The sequence below is a fragment of the Notolepis coatsorum genome, assembly GCF_963971535.1.
Source record: "Notolepis coatsorum genome assembly, chromosome: 11".
Classification (NCBI taxonomy): domain Eukaryota; kingdom Metazoa; phylum Chordata; class Actinopteri; order Aulopiformes; family Paralepididae; genus Notolepis; species Notolepis coatsorum.
This window is the reverse complement of record NC_140175.1, coordinates 49,375,728-49,394,272: the sequence shown is the minus strand read 5'-3', so window position 1 is coordinate 49,394,272 and position 18,545 is coordinate 49,375,728. Positions and strand designations below refer to the sequence as shown.

The following is an 18,545-nucleotide window of genomic DNA, read 5'->3' as shown; positions in this document are numbered from 1 at the left end:
TGTCAGCAGAAGAAATTGTGTAACATGTGGTCACAGGACACCATCAAGACAAGTTCTGCTGGAATGTGACAAGAATAGGCAGGCAGGGTCTCCCCCTCCCTCTCGCTCTCTGTCTCCCCCTCCCTCTCTCTCTCTCTCTCTCTCCCCCTGATAAAAAGGGCGGATGGCGACGGACAGACACACACCCGGTGACGGGAGCGAGGAGACAAGAAAGGATCTCTCGAGAGCGAGCCGACTCACACCAGAAGGAACCTGGAGAGACACGCCACACACACCGGCTGAGCGAAGGAACCTGGAGATGAGCGCTCCTTGCTTGAGCGCTGAACCTCCACCGACGGAGAGAGAATCATCAAACAGAACTCGAGAGCCGAGCAAGACACTCAGAGGAGACGGAGAACCGAGCCTGAGACTCGACAAGCCGGCTACTGAAGAGCCGATGACATGAGAGCCATTGAGACCAGATGACTGAGCCGAGGCTCATATCCAGACTCCACCGAGGGTAGATGAAAGAACCAAGCGCTCCCAAACCTCCCAGGATCCGAAAGAAAGGTTGCCGTGGCAACCAGACCACGGACCACTAGAGAGAACGCGTGTTGCCATGGACAACCGGAGACGACAACAGCCACATGAAAGAGACAATTAGATTTGAACCAAAGAGACGATGTACTTGTTTTTGATTCCTGAGCTGTAGTATTAATAAACAACCGCCGCCCGTTGATTTGAAAACGTTGTCAGCTCCTCTCTTACTTGAAACCGAACATCTGAGAAAAATACCTAAACCAATGCAGAGGAAAGGGTGATATAGAACACTATACGATCAATGAACTTAGATAGAGATACATGAATGAAGATAAGACACTTCAGGGCCCTCTGATGTGGGACTAATGACCACAGCGTTGCCAGTAACTATTACTCCCAGATCAGACTACAGGCCTGTGACCCGACAGTACCCATTGAAAAAGCAGGCAATGGATGGCATTAAACCAGTAATCTCAGATATGGAGAAAGCAGGTATTATCATTCGCTCACCCAAAGCACAGTGTAATACACCCATATTCCCTGTAGAGAAAGCAATCACTGGCAAATGGAGACTAATACAAGACTTGAGAACAGTCAACAGCGCAGTAATTCCAAGAGCACCGAATGTGCCAAACCCACATACGTTGTTGAACAGTTTAGAACCACAGAGAAAGGTGTTTTCAGTCATAGATTTGAGTAATGCATTTTTCTCAATACCATTACACCCAGACGCTCAACATTGGTTTGGATTCACGTTTGAAGGAGTAAAATACACCTACACTCGCTTACCACAAGGGTACAGTGAGAGTCCTTCAATATTTTCAGAAAACATACAGAAATGTATGTCTACCTATATTCCTAAAGAACATAGCCAAATTTTAATTTACGTGGACGATATCCTCATAGGTTCAAACACAACTGACCAATGCAAAAGTACAACACTAGAAGTTCTACAGCATTTAGCAAAAACAGGAAACAAAGTCTCCCTTTCGAAACTTCAGTTTGTGCAGCCGGAAGTCATATATTTGGGTCACCAGATTTCACAGCAAGGTAAACGGCTGCACGAAAACAGGAAGCTGGCAATCTTACAGGCACCAAAGCCACACACTAAATGACAGCTAATGTCGTTCATTGGAATGTGCAATTATTACAGAATTTGGATTCCAGAATATTCTAGAACAACAGCTCTCCTACAGGCGTTAATCTACACTACACAGATGGCTGACAGATAAATTAACATGGACACCTGAGGCTGACGAAGCATTCATAACAATGAAAAAGTTATTACAATCAAATGCTATTCTGGCATTTCCAGATTATAGGCTGCCTTTTGAACTGTTTGTGCACAATAACGATGGTCACATGTGTGCAGTGCTCACCCAACCACATGGGACCAAGAGATGTCCAGTAGGATATTTCTCTAGTCGACTAGATTCAGTAGCTAGAGCGCTACCACCCTGTGTACAGGCCACCGTCGCGGCAAGTATGGCTGTCACCACAACTTCTGAGATAGTGTTGTATAGCCCATTAACAGTATTCGTACCACACGCCGTGGATGCGTTACTGCTACAAGCTAAATTAACATTCCTCACAGCAGCCAGACATTTATATTTGACAGCCACTCTCTTGTCACAACCTCACATAACATTGAAACGATGCACCATGGTGAATCCAGCAACACTCTTGCCAACAGCAGAGGATGGCTCACCCCACTGTTGCATTCATGAAACAGACCAGGCTACCAAACCCAGACAAGACATGCATGATACACCTCAACAAGGCTACATAGACGTTTTTGTGGACGGCTCATCGTCAAAAGATCAGTATGGCAAGACACATACAGGATTCGCAGTAACAACAATAGATACACTGCTCATAGGAGGAAAATAATTTTCACACCTGTCTGCACAGGCAGCTGAATTATCAGCCATAATTGCAGCCTGCAAATGGGCAGAGGGTAAAAAGATTAACTTATATACTGACATGCTTTTTCTGCCGTCCATCACTTTTCACAGTTATGGGCATGCAGAGGAATGATTACCTCAACAGGAAAAGCTGTGACTCATGGGGAACTACTGAAACAGCTCTTAGATGTGGTCTCATTACCAAATTCACTTGCATTGTGTAAATGCGCCGCACACAAGACAGACACCTCATTGGTTACCACAGGAAACAATTTTGCAGACAAAATGGCAAAATTAGCAGCCGTGGGGAAAACCCCAAAGACACATGACGCTTTCTTAAGTGACACGTCTGTAAACACGCCCATCGATTTTGAAATCCTACTAGACATGCAAAACGCTGCACCCATACTTGAACAACAAGCATGGACGCGCGCAGGCGCAGTGAGAAACCCCAGAGGACTTCTCACTATACAGGAAAAACTGGTTCTACCTAAAGCTATGTATAAAACAGCAGCTGTATTGAGTCATGGGCTAAGCCATGTCTCAACAGGAGGGATGGTGTCACAAGTGATGAAAGTGTTCTATGCTCCTAATTACCAAAACTATTCAAAAAAAATGTGTAGAGCATGCTTGATCTGTTGTAAAAATAACTCGCAAGGTGGCTGCCGACCAAAAAGAGGAAGTTTCCCCAAACCCACACACCCATTTCAAGTAATACACATGGACTCCATAGAACTATCTCAAAACGGTAAACTAAGATACTGCCTGGTAATAATTGATGCATTTTCTAAATGGGTAGAAATATTTCCAACAAAGGATTTAACAGCACTTACAGTAGCAAACATACTGTGTAAAGAAATCTTCCCAACTCATGGCATTTCATCCATAATACGGTCCGACAACGGAACACATTTTGTGAATGAGGTCATCACGCTTTGCTCACGAACGCTCGGTATTGAATTGAAAAACCACTGTGCTTACCACCCCCAAAGTGCTGGACTGGTAGAACGCACAAATGGCACTCTGAAACAAAGACTGAGAAAATGTGTAGAGGAAACAGGAAGACCATGGCCAGACTGCTTGCATTTAGTAAAAATGTATATGCGAGTGACACCCACAGCAGAAGGGTTAATGCCATTTGAAATTCTGTATGGCCGCCATTTTCTGATGCCTATTATTGCGGCAGATCTCACTAAGAGTGCGGAGGAGACAACTCTTGCAGAATGGATAGCTGTTATGCTTAAGAATAAGACAATTAAAGAAGCAAATGATCTGCCTGAGTCCTTATCTCCCCCACAGGTCAGCGTTCTCAAACCAGGTGACCAGGTGCTGGTAAAGGTGTTCCGGAGAGCCAACTGGGCAACACCATGCTGGGACGGCCCATTCCAAGTGCTGCTAACCACGCGTACTTCAGTGAAAGTGGAAGGACGGCCCTCTTGGATCCATCAATCACACTGTAAAAAGCTTGAATTCCTGCCCAATCTCGACGTGTAGGAGGAAGTCCAGCTACAAAGGGGGTCATTCCGTTAGGGTTTGACCGTCTCAACCCTGGTGAAGAAAACAACTAATCCTACACAAATTAGAAAATGGGGAAGGTTCTGATTGTGATAGCTGTGGTTACAATGATGGTTACATGCACAGTAGTACTCACATCATTTCTGTTACATCTCTACCTACCACTGGTTCCTAACGATGACTATGATTCAGAGACTCCAGGACTCTCTGGTGCTGAAACACTCCTTTCACTGCACAAGAGATGGACATATCTCAAAGATACAACTTGGGACTACAACACAGGAACACACAAAGCACCTAGAATGACGAATAAATGATATTTCTATGTGAACACCTTGGCAAAAAGCTATGAAAAAACTGATTGTTATGTGTGTTCAAGAATTCCCTATTCTAGCTCCCAGGTGACCCTCTACGGAAAAATGATGAACAAGTCACGAGCCATGTGTTATGAAAGTATGGGTGGGATAGGTTACCAGCATAAAGGCCTAATCATTAATGACACTCATTCATACAACCCGGGTATCAGCAAGGGCACATGCGCCCGTGATTTTTGGATCAACTGGAAGAAAACCTCTGAAAAAATGAGGCCCCAGCGTGTTGTCCTTGATACAAAAGGTGCAAATCACCCAATATGTTATCAACAGGCAATTGGGAATACCACCAATTGTGACCAAATTGTGGTTCACGGAGACGGCGCTCCAGTGGACCTCTCAGGGGTATCAAACGGAACCTATTGGGTGCAGGGAGGATGGTGGCTGTGCGGAGACAACGCTTACCCCTTGCTGCCAAAGTATTGGACAGGCACCTGCGCGCCCATATCTGTGACTGATCATACGTTCTTCCTGGAGCCAGGGGAACGACCTGTCACTAAGAATAGACACAAGAAAGGTTCAGAGCAGCCTTTGAAACCTCATGACGCTGTATGGGGTTCTGATGTTCCGGCCGAGTTTAAACACTGGTCTGATGGCAACAAAGCAGTACTGACCCTCTTCCCACACATAGGTGTGTTAAAAAACATCCTACGGATTGAAACCATGGACTATAGGCTTGGGCTGTACATTAACTCTTCCCTCAAAGTAAACTCACTCCAAAACCACGAAATAGATGCTATTCGCACAGTGGTTATGGAGAATAGGATGGCTCTCGACTTAATCACTGCTTCCTCAGGGGGCACCTGTGTACTGATAGGAACTACATGCTGTACATATATCACAGACGACGTCCACTCCAAAAACATGACCGATGCAATGGACCGACTGAGAGAGTTACAAAGAGTAATGGCTAAGGATCATGTTACTGGTCAAGGTTGGTTCGATTGGTTGTTAGACGGGGGGTGGCAGGCACTGTTGACGAAAGTATTCATGTTCCTGATAGCCAGTATGATAATCCTAAGTGTATTTACTGCATGCATTCTCCCTCTGATAAAAAACATGATGAGAAAGATGTTTTCTGGAATGGTGGGCAATTACATAGCATTGCAACAATTAGATGGTGACATGCCCCTACAGGAATATGATCCAGAATGTGCTAAAGATGACGATGAACTGTAAAAACAATGACGTTCCTGCAGAAAAGATTGCGCAGATGTAGGTAACTGATGGACAAACTACAGTGTTATCATCCATTTTGATAAACAGGAGGGAAATGTTAAAGATATTATGTTTAACTCTATGTATTCTTTTATCTGCAATGTTTGAATAACTAATGCAATGTTTGAATAACTAATGCAATGTCTGAATAACTAATGTTCAATAAGATTCGCTCTGTGTGTCTGACATGTCTCTTATGGATAAGCACTTCTGGTTATCCACCTCTGAGAAAAGCACTTCTGCTTTTCCACCTACAATAAAACAGGAAGTTCCTCTGTGCCTCTGTTAAAACAGGAAGTTCCTCTGTGCCTCTAACACAAGACCAGTTCCTGAAACTAGATGCACAGGCATCCGTTTCTAACTTACTGCAAGAAGCCATTTCCTGCTAAACCATTTAGCCTAGAAACTGCTCGTCTTAGTGACCGTCTCTAACTGTTTGTGTAGAGTCAGCAAACGGCACATCCTATTGTCTGCTATCAGCAAAACCATCTCTGTCTTGTGACGCCCTTTTGTCACATGATGTCTTGCTCCACGCTTGCTCCGTGTTTCGATTCCACCCGTTGTGGACAGAAGCACGGATATTTCCGTGGCAAGTTGTTATTGCTTTTATTCCATTTTAATAACCTATTCAAGGTCGCCGAGCGGCACTGCAGCTTTACCCTACTCTTTCGCCAACGTGCAATACCGGCCAGATCCTCTTAGGGGCGCTATCGCTATAATAGAGTGTTCCCTGTGGCAGAAGTTGTCTTTTTTTTTTTGGATCTCTAATGTAGTTTTCTACTCATTGTCTGTTGCACAGGATACGTTTTGAATTGCGGATTTCACTATGCAATAAGGGGATTTATCATCAGCCAATGGACATATCGATCTACCAGATGGCGATCAATAACGGGGAAATGCTCAAGGGGATCCAACCGGCTCATGGTAAGATCTTTTTCACGTAAATTACAGCCAAATCGAGCCTTGTTATGATACGATACGATACGAATGGCCTATGTGGCTAGTTAGACGAACACGGTTATTGGTAATCAATAATAAGAAACTACGTCCCCCGCCCCCCCCCCCCCCTTTCATGCATACATGCTTGAGGATCGTGCCGATCATATGCAGTTTGAGTTTTAACTGTAGCATCTGTATAACGGAAATGCCATTGGATATAACGTTAGCCCTTTATCTCGCCTCCCAGGAAATATACTAGACCAAATGCCGTATAACGCTTATATTCACGGCGCTATAAAATGAGAACGTATTGATGAAAAAATTATTTCTTTAATCCATTTTGAAGGGACGGTTTATGGTCCCAATTGACAATGAGAATGGACAGATAGCAATACTATAAAGTATAGATTTAGCTCTACAAACAGCCCCACGTCTGTTTACATTTGCCGGTCCTCTAGAGATTTATTAGACGCATCCCAATGGCCCCGAATGTGTTAACATCCCTACTAGAGATAGATAGATGGAACAGGAAAACAACTGAACATCACTGTCAACAAGCTCAGGCAATGGAATGGCATTGGATTGCATTCCCCCAAACTCTTAGAGAGCTCAAAACTCATAGAGCTCAAGACTCATAAACAAGAACATATATTACGAATTAAATACATACATGTTATATGGCACTAAAAACTGTCCATGTCTAACAGAGCTCTACTGTAAATTAATTATTTCTTAGCACCATGACATATTCTATCCAAGTCTCTCTTCCTTCCCCTCACTTGTCAACTTCTCCCCATGGACCTCTTTATCTCTCCCTTAATATTCTCCCTCCTCTTCCTCTCATCCTGGAATGAATAGCCCTTCAAGCGAGAGCTGAAGATTGAAATCTCTCACTTAATTGAAGAGAGGAGAAATGGATTCAAGTTTTCGTCCTGGATTCCTGCTTGACTGGGAGTGGAAGCAATTATACCAGGGGCATCTAATCAATTCCTGTTTAAAAAAAATTACAAATTCATGGCGTAGCGGAGATTGCGCTCGTCACCAATGCAAGAGGCTGCGGTCTCGACTCCCGGAGTCAGCATTGCTTGAGGCTTGGGCTGATCGCTATACTAACCCGTTTGGCTGGGTTAGGGGGAGGGCAAGTCATGGGTGGGAATCTGGCGTTGTGGACAGCGACTACAACTACAGGTCAGGTCTGGGCGCTTGCTCAGCGGAGGCAGGACTTGATGAAGGCAGCGTGACCTCCCACGCGTTACACTTCACCAATGAGAGTCCTCGCTGCCAGGTGAAAAAAGAGTCACTGGCTGTCGCCGCGCGTGTCGGAGGAAGTGTGCGGATGACTTTAGTACCGACCAGTAGGAGAACATGCACACAACAAACAGGTAGGGGAGGGGGGGAATTGGCACAACGACTAAATTGGGACGGGAGTAAACAGAGAAAAATCAGAGAAAGAGAGGATTACATTCTAAAAAAAAGATTTATTGACAAATTAAGGGCAAAGGTCTGTTTTCCATGATCAGGAATTACGTGAAAATATCAATTGGTTGCATGTAAATGAATATGATTAAGTTCTACATTTAGATTTTAAGCCTAATTCACTTTCTCTGTCTCTCTCACACACACACATGTAGGCTAAACTAGTGGTTCTCAAACTGTGGGGCACAGATCAAATGTCTATAAGTCTATACTTTATATTATTGCTATCTGTCCATTCTCATTGTCAATTGACACTATAAACCGTCCCTTCAAAATGGCTTAAAGAAAAAAAAAATTCATCAATACGTTTCCATTTTATAGCGTCTTGAATATAAGCGTTATATGGGATTGGTCTGGTATATTTCCTGCAAAACGAGAAACAGGCTGCTAAGCTAATAACGTTAAATCGAATGGCGTTTCGGCCCTACAGAAGCTAGAGCTAAAAATCTAAATGCATATGATCGATATAATGTTCCACCATGAATGCATGAAAGGGGGGGCGGGGGACGTCGTTTCTGATTATTGATTACCAATAACGGCGTTAGCCTCAATAGCCACATTCGCTGATCGCCTGGTTGGGTATGATAACAAGGCCTGATCAGCGTGTAATTTACATGAAAAAGATCTTACCTGTGGCCGGTTGGACTGCAAAAAGGATTTCCCAGTTATCGATCGCCATCTGGTAGATCCATATGTCCATTGGCTGATGCTATATTCCTTTACTGCACACTGAATTCAGCTCCCAAAACGTATACCATGCTACATGCTACACGCATAGATGCACCCTAACAGGAAAGTCCATTCGAGATCCAAAAAAATAAATAAAAAAAAATCTGCCACAGGGAACACTGCATTATCGAGACAGCGCCCCCCCCCCTCCCCCCTTTTTTTCCCTTTTTGAATTCCAAGAGTAGGGGAAATCTGCAGTGCCGCTCGGTGACATGGAGTAGGTTATTAAAATGGAATAAAAGCCAAAACAACCTGGCCCTCAACCGTTGGATCCGAAACACGGAGGCCGGGAATGTGTTAAGGCCACCTGCCGAGGTTGGATAATCAATCATGCATCAGTTAAACACAAGAAAGCTATTGAAAAGGAGAAATATTTACTAACTAAAAACAATGGAGATGCAACATAACAGGATCCTATAAATCTTGCAACTTGAGAACGCTCTAATCAGTGTAAGGGATAACTGATAGCAATACCTTGCTATGCTCGCTCATGCCTGTATTTTTTACTGTTGTGAAGCACTTTGAACTGCAACCTCTGTATGAAAAGTGCTATACAAATAAAGTTATTATTATTAATACTGGAGACTGCCTTTTCACTTTATCAATACAACATGAAGAGATCATTATAAATTCTAAAAAATTAAACCCACTCTGGAAACGAATTGAAACTAAACTGAATTGAGATTGTTTAGTGGCAGCTCTCTCTGGCGTGCACAATTTGGATTTGGTCCTGTGGTCCATAACACAAGTCCAGTTTCTTATTTTTCCTAGTAGGGCAGGTGGTGTACTGGTAGAGCTTCATGGATTTGTTAAGTTTACAATGATTCAAGATTCAAGAGGTTTATTTGTCACATACATACCAGGGCATACAGTGAAATGCGGGTGGCCATGCCCGCTTTGATTGTGCAATAATACGAAATAATAAAAATAGACATAATAAACAGGTAATAAAAATAGACATAAAATAGATATGATAAAATAGACATGTTAAAGTCCTGAGATAATGCAATACAATGTTAGCTACAAATTAAGGCACTGGGTCCTATGTACACTACTATACAATATACAGTTTTTACTCTATATCCTTATGCTATACTTGCTCTTTCTAAACTATACTATTAATACAAGAACCACAACAGTAAAGTGACCGTTTGTGTGTGAGCGAATGCAGAATGTGTGTTGTGTGTGTGTACTGTGCTCATGTGTACTTGTGTGTGGAGAGTTCAGTGTTCAATGTTCTGATAGCCTGGGGGAAGAAGCTGAGCCTTATTGATTCAAATCTCCATGTACTGTACAGTAACATGCATGGAGCATCTGGGGAAAGGTACTGGAGTCTTTGTCATTCTGTAGATGGTGTCAGCAGCAGCATGTGGGGTGTCTGCCCATGGGTGACAATCTTCCCTGGGAAGATAAAATGGTCGGACAGACAACAAAGTCAGCTGTGCCTCCTTGGGATTTCCCCCACTCGTATCCCTGTCCAGCCTGACAGGTGCTCCAAAGCCGTTAATTGTCAGATCCAAGTCTTTCATTTCACCATGAAGCAAGCATCTGTGCATTTGTGTAGATGGTTTGTGTTTGCCTGCAACTCGTCTGTCTTGTTTCTGAGGGACTGGACATTTGCAAGGATTATAGACAGGGGCAGAATGCGCCTCAGTTTCTGTCGGACGCCTCCTCTAATTTCCTCATTTTAGAGAAGACATTTCTGTCCCCCTCATCATACGTCTTGCGTCCCTAGAGATCTCAGCATTTAAATCTATTTAAATGCGTATATTGTTTTTAAATGTAGTGAAGTAAAAGTGAAAGTCGAAAGTATAGATTCTCCCAAAAACTACTTAAGTTACTTTACACTACTGCTTCTCTCCCTTCATGCCCACTATGGAAACACCTGCTCTTTTCGGGAGCATGTCTATGTTCCTCGGGTCCCATGTTCCCCGGTAGCGATAGATAGTCAGACCACCAGCCCTGATTCCAAACTATAACCTTAACCAACTTCGAAAGAGGGCCTAAGCTTAACCAGTTCGAAACAAGGCGGACATTAATAATTAATAAAATAATAAAAATTTATAAAATGTTCAATCAATCAATCGGGGAACATAGGACCCGGGGAACATAGAACCCGGGGAACATATAGGGATGACCCCCCTCTTTTCAACAGGCAGTAGGTATAGCCTGTTGACCAACATATGCAAGGCCATCAGGTAGGTACAATTTGGAAGGACAATACCATAATCCTATTTTCAGAAATGATAACAGCATTCAATCTGTTGTGAATATAGAATACTATGAATATAATAATGATTAATTAATTAATAATCTCTTATTTGCAGTTAAAAGCTGTCATCACAAAACTAACCTCAAAGGGTACCATGGTTGCCATGAACATGGATAACAGCCTAAAGAAAATCGCAAAGAGGGTTTCAGGCATAATACGTTTAAATAAATGGACGGAGGACTTTCTGAACCTGATAATCATGCAAGAAGCTGCATCATCTCTGGTATATCTGAGGGGAGGGAACGGCTTATGGGACAAAAAGGTCCTTCCTGGAATCACAACATCTTACCCTCTTCTCTTTCTAACATAACAAGGTCATTGTTGGACTCACAATATTCACTTCTGGTCTCAACCATCTTGTTTGTTTCTGTAAAGTAATGTTTATTTAAAAAAAAGGAAAAATAAAAGGATATTTATGCATTGCAGCATTGTTGATGTCAGACCATGTGCATACATGTGTTCCTAAATAGAAACACATACATTAAATAATTTAGCACTGTAACCCTCCCCCTCCCTCCTTCAACTGTTTTGTCTTGTCTGTACAATAGCCATGTCCTTGTATTGTCATACTGGAAAATGCATAATACAATCTAAATAAAAATAATCAATAATATAATCAAATAATCAACATAACATATACTGTGCATCGAGCAGCATGATGACCTTTTTAAATTTTTATATATTACTGAACAATTGTCTCTAAATAATAGAGACGTTATTTAGTTAATATAAAAAGGAACATTTCCGACCAGACCATATAGTGCTACGTTATTGTTAATACTATTTTGTTAATAGCTCCTTTTATCTTTATCAAGGCTTAATAATTACGGAGGGAATGTACATGATGTTCATTAGTGATGTACATGACATCATCACGTTTATTACTTCCTTGACTGATGAACTCTAAGCATGTAGAGCTGCACAACTATTCTAAACAAATATAAACATGCAACAGTACACCCACTGTAACGCCAGTAGCTATGGCCAAAGCTCCCACCCCCCTCAGATCTTACCCCCCACAGATGATCCCTGGAATTCAATTTTGGCAGCAACTTAAGCACCCTTGTAAGCACCCTCGACTTGGTTTATTAATAGTTTTAAATAGGCAAATGAAAGTATTTTAATTATTTAAGTATGTTAAATTAAGTAGAATTTTTTTTGACATTCTTATTAAAACACTCTTGTAATTTAAGGTAATTGTTTTGAGTTAGAATATTCCATTGTAACATTTAGTAATCCTTGTATGCACTATTGTAAAACACAAAATTCCAATTTTGATATGAAAATCTTTGTTTTGTGTAGCAAGAATTGAGCAGCATTCCATATTACGAAAGGTAAAATCAATGGCATGTACACTTGCGCTATAACAGCAGGTGCCGATGACAAAAGTAAATGCTAATCAATTTTCACATAAGCCGTTTGGAGAGATGCCCGTATTTAGTTTGTGCTTGGCAAGCAGAATGACCTCAATATAAGCATGTTGAGAGGGTGATGAGACAGCAGGGGAGACAGGTCTGTTCCAGCTAGTGGTAAGTGACACTGATCATTCACTGTGATAGCATTGCATGAGAAATACCTTCGTGCTTATTGAAAAGTGATTTATTGATTAATACGTTTAAGTTAATTAAAATAAGAACTTTATAATCACTTAGAGGAACTTGTGACATTGTTGTCAATAATACACTACTATGGTATGGTAACCTTTATTTGGACAAGTAATAAACAAACAAACGTTACTTTAAGATACAGTCAACCAAGAGTATGGCATGTTAAATGATCATACCGATTTTGGTAAACAAGGTTCAGCACCATACTATGAGGGATCATCTAAATCAGACAATTCTGACTTCTGACAAGTCTGTGGAAGTTGTTTTTCATACTGTACAAGAATGAATGGTTTCTTCTGAATACAAACTGTGCTATCTCCAACTATGCTGTGTGTAGACACTACCATGCATAATGTGAAGGAGAGGGTTAATGTAGGGTGAGGTAGAAATACATTTGGCCCTCCATGAAATTATTTTGGCCCTTCATATTCCAGGAGTGATTTTGAAACAAACTTCATAATGACAAGAAACAAACATATTGACATAATACCTAAATTGTCATTTGGTAAGGTTACCTGATAATTACTGTTTCCTTGCTGATGATGGAACAGGTTGGATAATACAACCTTTTCAAGCTGAAAGCTTTTCAGAATTAGATTTTCAAAGAGATTCCAATCATTCAATTGATCCCAACCATGACTTCTATTCACATAAATGGACTGCATTTATATAGAGCTTTTATCCAAAACGCTTTACAACTTGTTCCTCACATTCACTCACACACCGATGACGGAGGCAACCATGCAAGGTGCCAACCTGCTCATTGAGAGCAGTTAGGGGTTAAGTGTCTTGCTCAAGGACACTTCGACACATTGCCGGGAGGAGCCTTCCGATAACCATGACGACCGCTCTACCTTCTGAGCCACTGTCCCCCCATAGATACACAGTATCTACAGTTTCCTAACTGTCAAATATCATTTTCGTGATACTGTGGCATACAGTATTGTTGCAATATTTTGAAAATAAAGTCAGAGGGTGTGCAGCCACATAATAATTTCACATAATAGTGACATTTCCATTTGTGAATGAATTCTACTTCCACAACAATGTTCTGCACTTCACTGTCGTTGCACCATGCATATGATTCTTTGTGAACATTTTCATAATTTATTTATTATTTAATACTCATGACTCAAGACCATCTAAAATATTTGTTTTCTCATGTAGGGTTGTCAATTGTGAACGGTTACTCTGTGATTGGGTGGTAGAACACGGTGAGAATTACATTTTTATTACAGAACATCCTCCTAACACAATCTCTAATTATTTTATAACAGTAGCAGGTGAACATAATTTTAGATTTGGTTTCATGCTATCAGTTCTGGATCTAGTTTAGGTTGGAGATATTAAGACAATTTATTACAGTAGATGAAACATAATGTATTGCGTATTGGGGCCCGGGGGGGCATTTGGCTAAAATGTAAAGAATGTTTTATTTCATATTTTCTCAAAGCCGTAATGGTAATGGTCTTGCTGTTATGGTTCATAACTGCAACATTAATTTACTATATAGGAAACACTATGAGAATGTGCTCTGATTAGACTAAAACTAATAAAATGTCCACTTCAGATGAGAGAAGAGTGAAAACAATTTATGTCTATGTCATAACAGAAAACCGCCACCATGAGTACGGACGCAGAGATGGCCATGTATGGCAAGGCCGCCATTTACCTACGTAAACCAGAGAAGGAGAGGATTGCGGCTCAAGCCGCACCCTTTGATGCCAAGTCTGCTGGTTACGTTGCTGATGTTAAGGAGTTGTACCTCAAATGTACCATCCTGAAGAAAGACGGTGACAAAGTCACTGTCAAAGTGCTTGACACTCAAGAGGTGCATGTATAGTGTTTAAAAGTGTTTAATTTATAATTCAAGGCAATGTGACTTACAGATGAAAGATAAACTGAAATTATTTCTTTATTTCAGGAGAGGACTGTTAAAGACGATGATGTCACCCCTATGAACCCTCCCAAGTACGACAAAATTGAGGACATGGCCATGATGACCCATCTCAATGAAGCTTCTGTGTTGTATAACCTCAAAGAGCGTTATGCCGCATGGATGATCTATGTAAGATATTATCAAATATGAGTAAAAGGTGCAATCTTAAATAAGGATAATTTAATGTAATGCAGTTTTAATTATCTCATCCCCTTCAGACCTACTCTGGGCTGTTCTGTGCCACTGTGAATCCCTACAAATGGCTCCCAGTGTACGACCAGGAGGTCGTAAATGCCTACAGAGGCAAAAAGCGTATGGAGGCCCCACCCCACATCTTCTCTGTCTCTGACAACGCCTTTCAGAACATGCTTACTGGTATGTCCTGGTCATGAAAATCCTATGAATTATTATTTTTGGTTTGGTTAAACAGATAAGAAATGTCTTGCTTTACCTTTCACAGATAAGGAGAACCAGTCTGTTCTTATCACGTACGTTTCTCATCTGTTGATCATCAGAAATATCAATATAATCAAAATTATTGAAATGCATTTGTGAGTTTCTCTTAATTCAATTATCTATACACAGTGGAGAATCTGGTGCCGGAAAGACTGTGAACACCAAGCGTGTCATCCAGTACTTTGCCACAATCGCAGTGGCTCCTGGTGGAGAGAAGAAGAAAGAATCAAAGATGCAGGTAAAATACTGAGAGAATATACTGAAAATGGAAACCACAGACATTTTAACAAAGCGTGGAAATGTACTGATATGATCGTTAAAATGTGACATTTTAATTATAGGGCTCACTGGAGGATCAGATCATTGCAGCCAATCCTTTGCTGGAGAGTTATGGTAACGCAAAGACCGTGAGGAATGACAACTCCTCTCGCTTTGTAAGTTGAATATAACATTTTCTATCAAATATCACTTGGGCATGAATGAATGAATGAATGAATGAATGAACACTTTATTTAACAGATTGCAGAATGGGTACAATACAGTATGGCTCAATACACACAATTGTTAAGGGGATGCAGACCTGAGAAAGACGTTTGTCTTGTTTCCATCAGGGTCCCCCGATGCATTACTTGGTTACACAATAATAACACTGTTGTGTTCTTCTGAAAAGGGTAAATTCATCAGAATCCACTTCCTTCCAACTGGCAAACTGTCCAGTGCTGATATTGAAACATGTAGGTATAACATTCACGTACAAAATAAACAAGTGACATTATTAACCTGTTAATCTGTAGACCGTTTTCGCCTAAAAGGTACATGCCTAAGTAAATGGAAGATTGCTCCACTTCTGCAAGGTCAATTTGCATGTTCTTGGTATCTAGGAACATCTAGGGACCTGGGGGTATGTAATTTCAGTGTCAGAAATATTGTGTCTGTTACTAGGCTGAGTAAATTGTAATGAATAAATTAATTATGATTAACTATGATTTATGATTTTGATGATGATGATCAAAAATGTATACAGGTAGGAGAAAATGCTCACTGAGCTCATTCACCACCTTATTGAGATCATGTGTACAAAAAATCTAAGCAAATGAACCGCAGGAAGATGATTAAACAGAAGGATTTGTAGATACAGTAATTAATGATAATCGACTTTAATTATAAATTCATATTTGACCTTGAACTTGACCTTATTATGGTCAAATCATACATCTATGGATAGGGTAAATGCTCCTCTTTCCAATGGCAGGGTTGATTTAGTCATTTCTTGCGTTTTTTACGATAATTAGCATTTTCTGATAAATTTGTATTTCCGATAAAACATATAAAACATCGGTAAAAATGAAAATATACAATTTGACTACTGTTTTTGATAGGGTTATGGTCTTTACTCTTGGCTACAAAATATTTAAAAACATTGACCTCTTAACATCCAAGGGCTCACATGTGGACGATTCTTTGCCGACCTCTAGTGGCTCGGGTGTGCATTTCTTTTAACACTTTGGGTGCCGGGAACCGTCTTTAGACGTCTTTGCTGGCCATGCTAAAGTTGCCGGAGGACGCTTTACGTCGTCCTTATATCAATATTTCAAAAATCTGCGATCGGATTCATATGTCCCCTCCGCTGGCCTGAGATCCACCAGCAGGACCCACTGAGCTCTCTGGCGGTTCAGGAGCGCCATCTGGTGGCCGATCGGCGCAACTGCTTAACAGGATGTGCCATAGAGGTTGTGCTGGACTCCGTATTACTTCCGGGCACTCGCTATAGGTCCCGGGACTCTGGCTCATCACGCTACACAGTGATCGATTGCCAATAACTCGATAAACAACATGATTTGGACGTATATACCATTATACAAGCTGGAGATGGACCGGGTAAAAATCGCCATCCCATAATGATAGAATTTCTACTCTACGATGATCGCCCAACGGCGCGCGGAGACTGGGGTGAGTTTGAGCGTGTAACGTTACCGTCTTCGATACTAACTGCTATTATCAATATTTGACCCACATTAGATGATTGGTATAACGCTGCCCACGGAATTATAAACGCCCCCTCGCCCATCCGGTCAACATCAGATGACGTGTAGTAACTTCTAGAAGTACGTCTAGTTGGAATTTTCTATATCGCGCTGATTGCCATCAAACTGTATTTCATCATCAATATAATGCATTTGGGGCTATATATCACGTTCTGGAGAAAGCTGCAGAAAGAGATGAAAACATACTTATACATTAGACCATACTTTACTATGAATATGTGAATGAAAAAGTTTAACGTTGCTACACAATGAACAATACATATAGGACTTTGAATGGGCCCTAATAATGGCAATGTAGCAATAGAATTTAAAAAGTTATAGCCCTGCAAAGAAGGGGACTTTCTCCATAGACAAATAGAGCTGGCAATCTATGGTATATCATGAATTTAACCTTAGGCAGCCAAAGTGTTAATACAATATATAGATAGAATTAAAGCCCTATTTGTTGCCTGTCGATTGCCCTTTCAGGTGACAAAATCCGTTCAGCGGTTCTCGAGTTACATGCCGATATGTGAGGCGTGCCCCAAAGTACGCAAAAGTACACATTACCACCCCCGACTCCCGGGGCTCTACAGTAGCTCCGTCAATCATTTGGCGATCTCGAAAGTCTTTGCACAGGGTTGTAGCCAATGAGTGTGACTTTCCAATGATACCCCATGATATCTAATACGGTCTCTATTGATCGATTTATGATAAAGAAAAGCAGAGTCTTAACAGGTTAACAGGCTAAATATTAATTATGACCAAACCTCATAGATCTGCTGGAGAAGTCCAGAGTGACCTTCCAGCTTCCAGATGAGAGAGGCTACCACATCTTCTACCAGATGATGACCAACCACAAGCCTGAGCTGATTGGTGAGCTGAATAACTGATATAACTAATCTTAATTTGATTGTTTATTGTTTATTGTTATTTGCACTTAGAAACATACATTTTGGAATCAAATAAGTAAAAGAAGAACAGTTAAAATAATTGTCAACAACAATGGTCCATAATCATTGGACGGAAGCAGATCCTGTCTAACTCATTTGATTCTATGTGTGTCCACACCAGAAATGACTCTCATCACCAACAACCCCTATGACTTCCCCATGTGCAGTCAGGGTCAGATCACTGTGGCCAGCATTAATGACAACGATGAGCTGGATGCCACTGATGTGAGTGATGTGTAGTAATCTACCTTTTTACACAGATGTTCCAACTTATTATATTATTTTATATGTTTAAATGTTATTTTAAGGGCGGCTGATTGGCGCAGTGGGCAAGGCGCTCGCCACTAATGCAGGATACGCTGGGTTCAAGCCCAGCTCTCAGCGTTGCTACCGGCTGGCCGGTTGTTCATACTAACACAATTGGCAAGTGTTAGAGGGTGGGAAAGCCGGTGGGTGGGGATTGGACGTTGTGGACAGCGACTCCTACAGGTCGGTTTGGTGACGCCAGTGCGGCGGAAGCAGGAAGTAGCGGGGGCAGCGTGAGCCTTCCACGCGTTACTCCTGGCCACTGAGAGTTCGAGCTGCTGCGGTGAAAAGATGCGACAGGCTGCCTCCTCGTGTAC

General features: G+C 41.4%; 1 protein-coding gene across 1 annotated transcript in view; it reads left to right on the top strand.

The window, feature by feature from the left end:
• Window positions 1–14,174: 14,174 nt before the first annotated feature.
• Window positions 14,175–18,545, top strand: part of LOC311237284 (myosin heavy chain, fast skeletal muscle-like) — a gene marked incomplete at both ends in the record, with an annotated part of 46,945 nt that continues 42,574 nt past the window's right edge. The window contains 9 exons of the mRNA XM_084325088.1: window positions 14,175–14,381; window positions 14,475–14,618; window positions 14,708–14,864; window positions 14,950–14,977; window positions 15,075–15,183; window positions 15,287–15,379; window positions 15,616–15,679; window positions 17,747–17,845; window positions 18,044–18,147. Coding sequence (XP_084181214.1) covers window positions 14,175–14,381; window positions 14,475–14,618; window positions 14,708–14,864; window positions 14,950–14,977; window positions 15,075–15,183; window positions 15,287–15,379; window positions 15,616–15,679; window positions 17,747–17,845; window positions 18,044–18,147 — 1,005 coding nt within the window. The remainder of the gene's footprint in view (window positions 14,382–14,474; window positions 14,619–14,707; window positions 14,865–14,949; window positions 14,978–15,074; window positions 15,184–15,286; window positions 15,380–15,615; window positions 15,680–17,746; window positions 17,846–18,043; window positions 18,148–18,545) is intronic.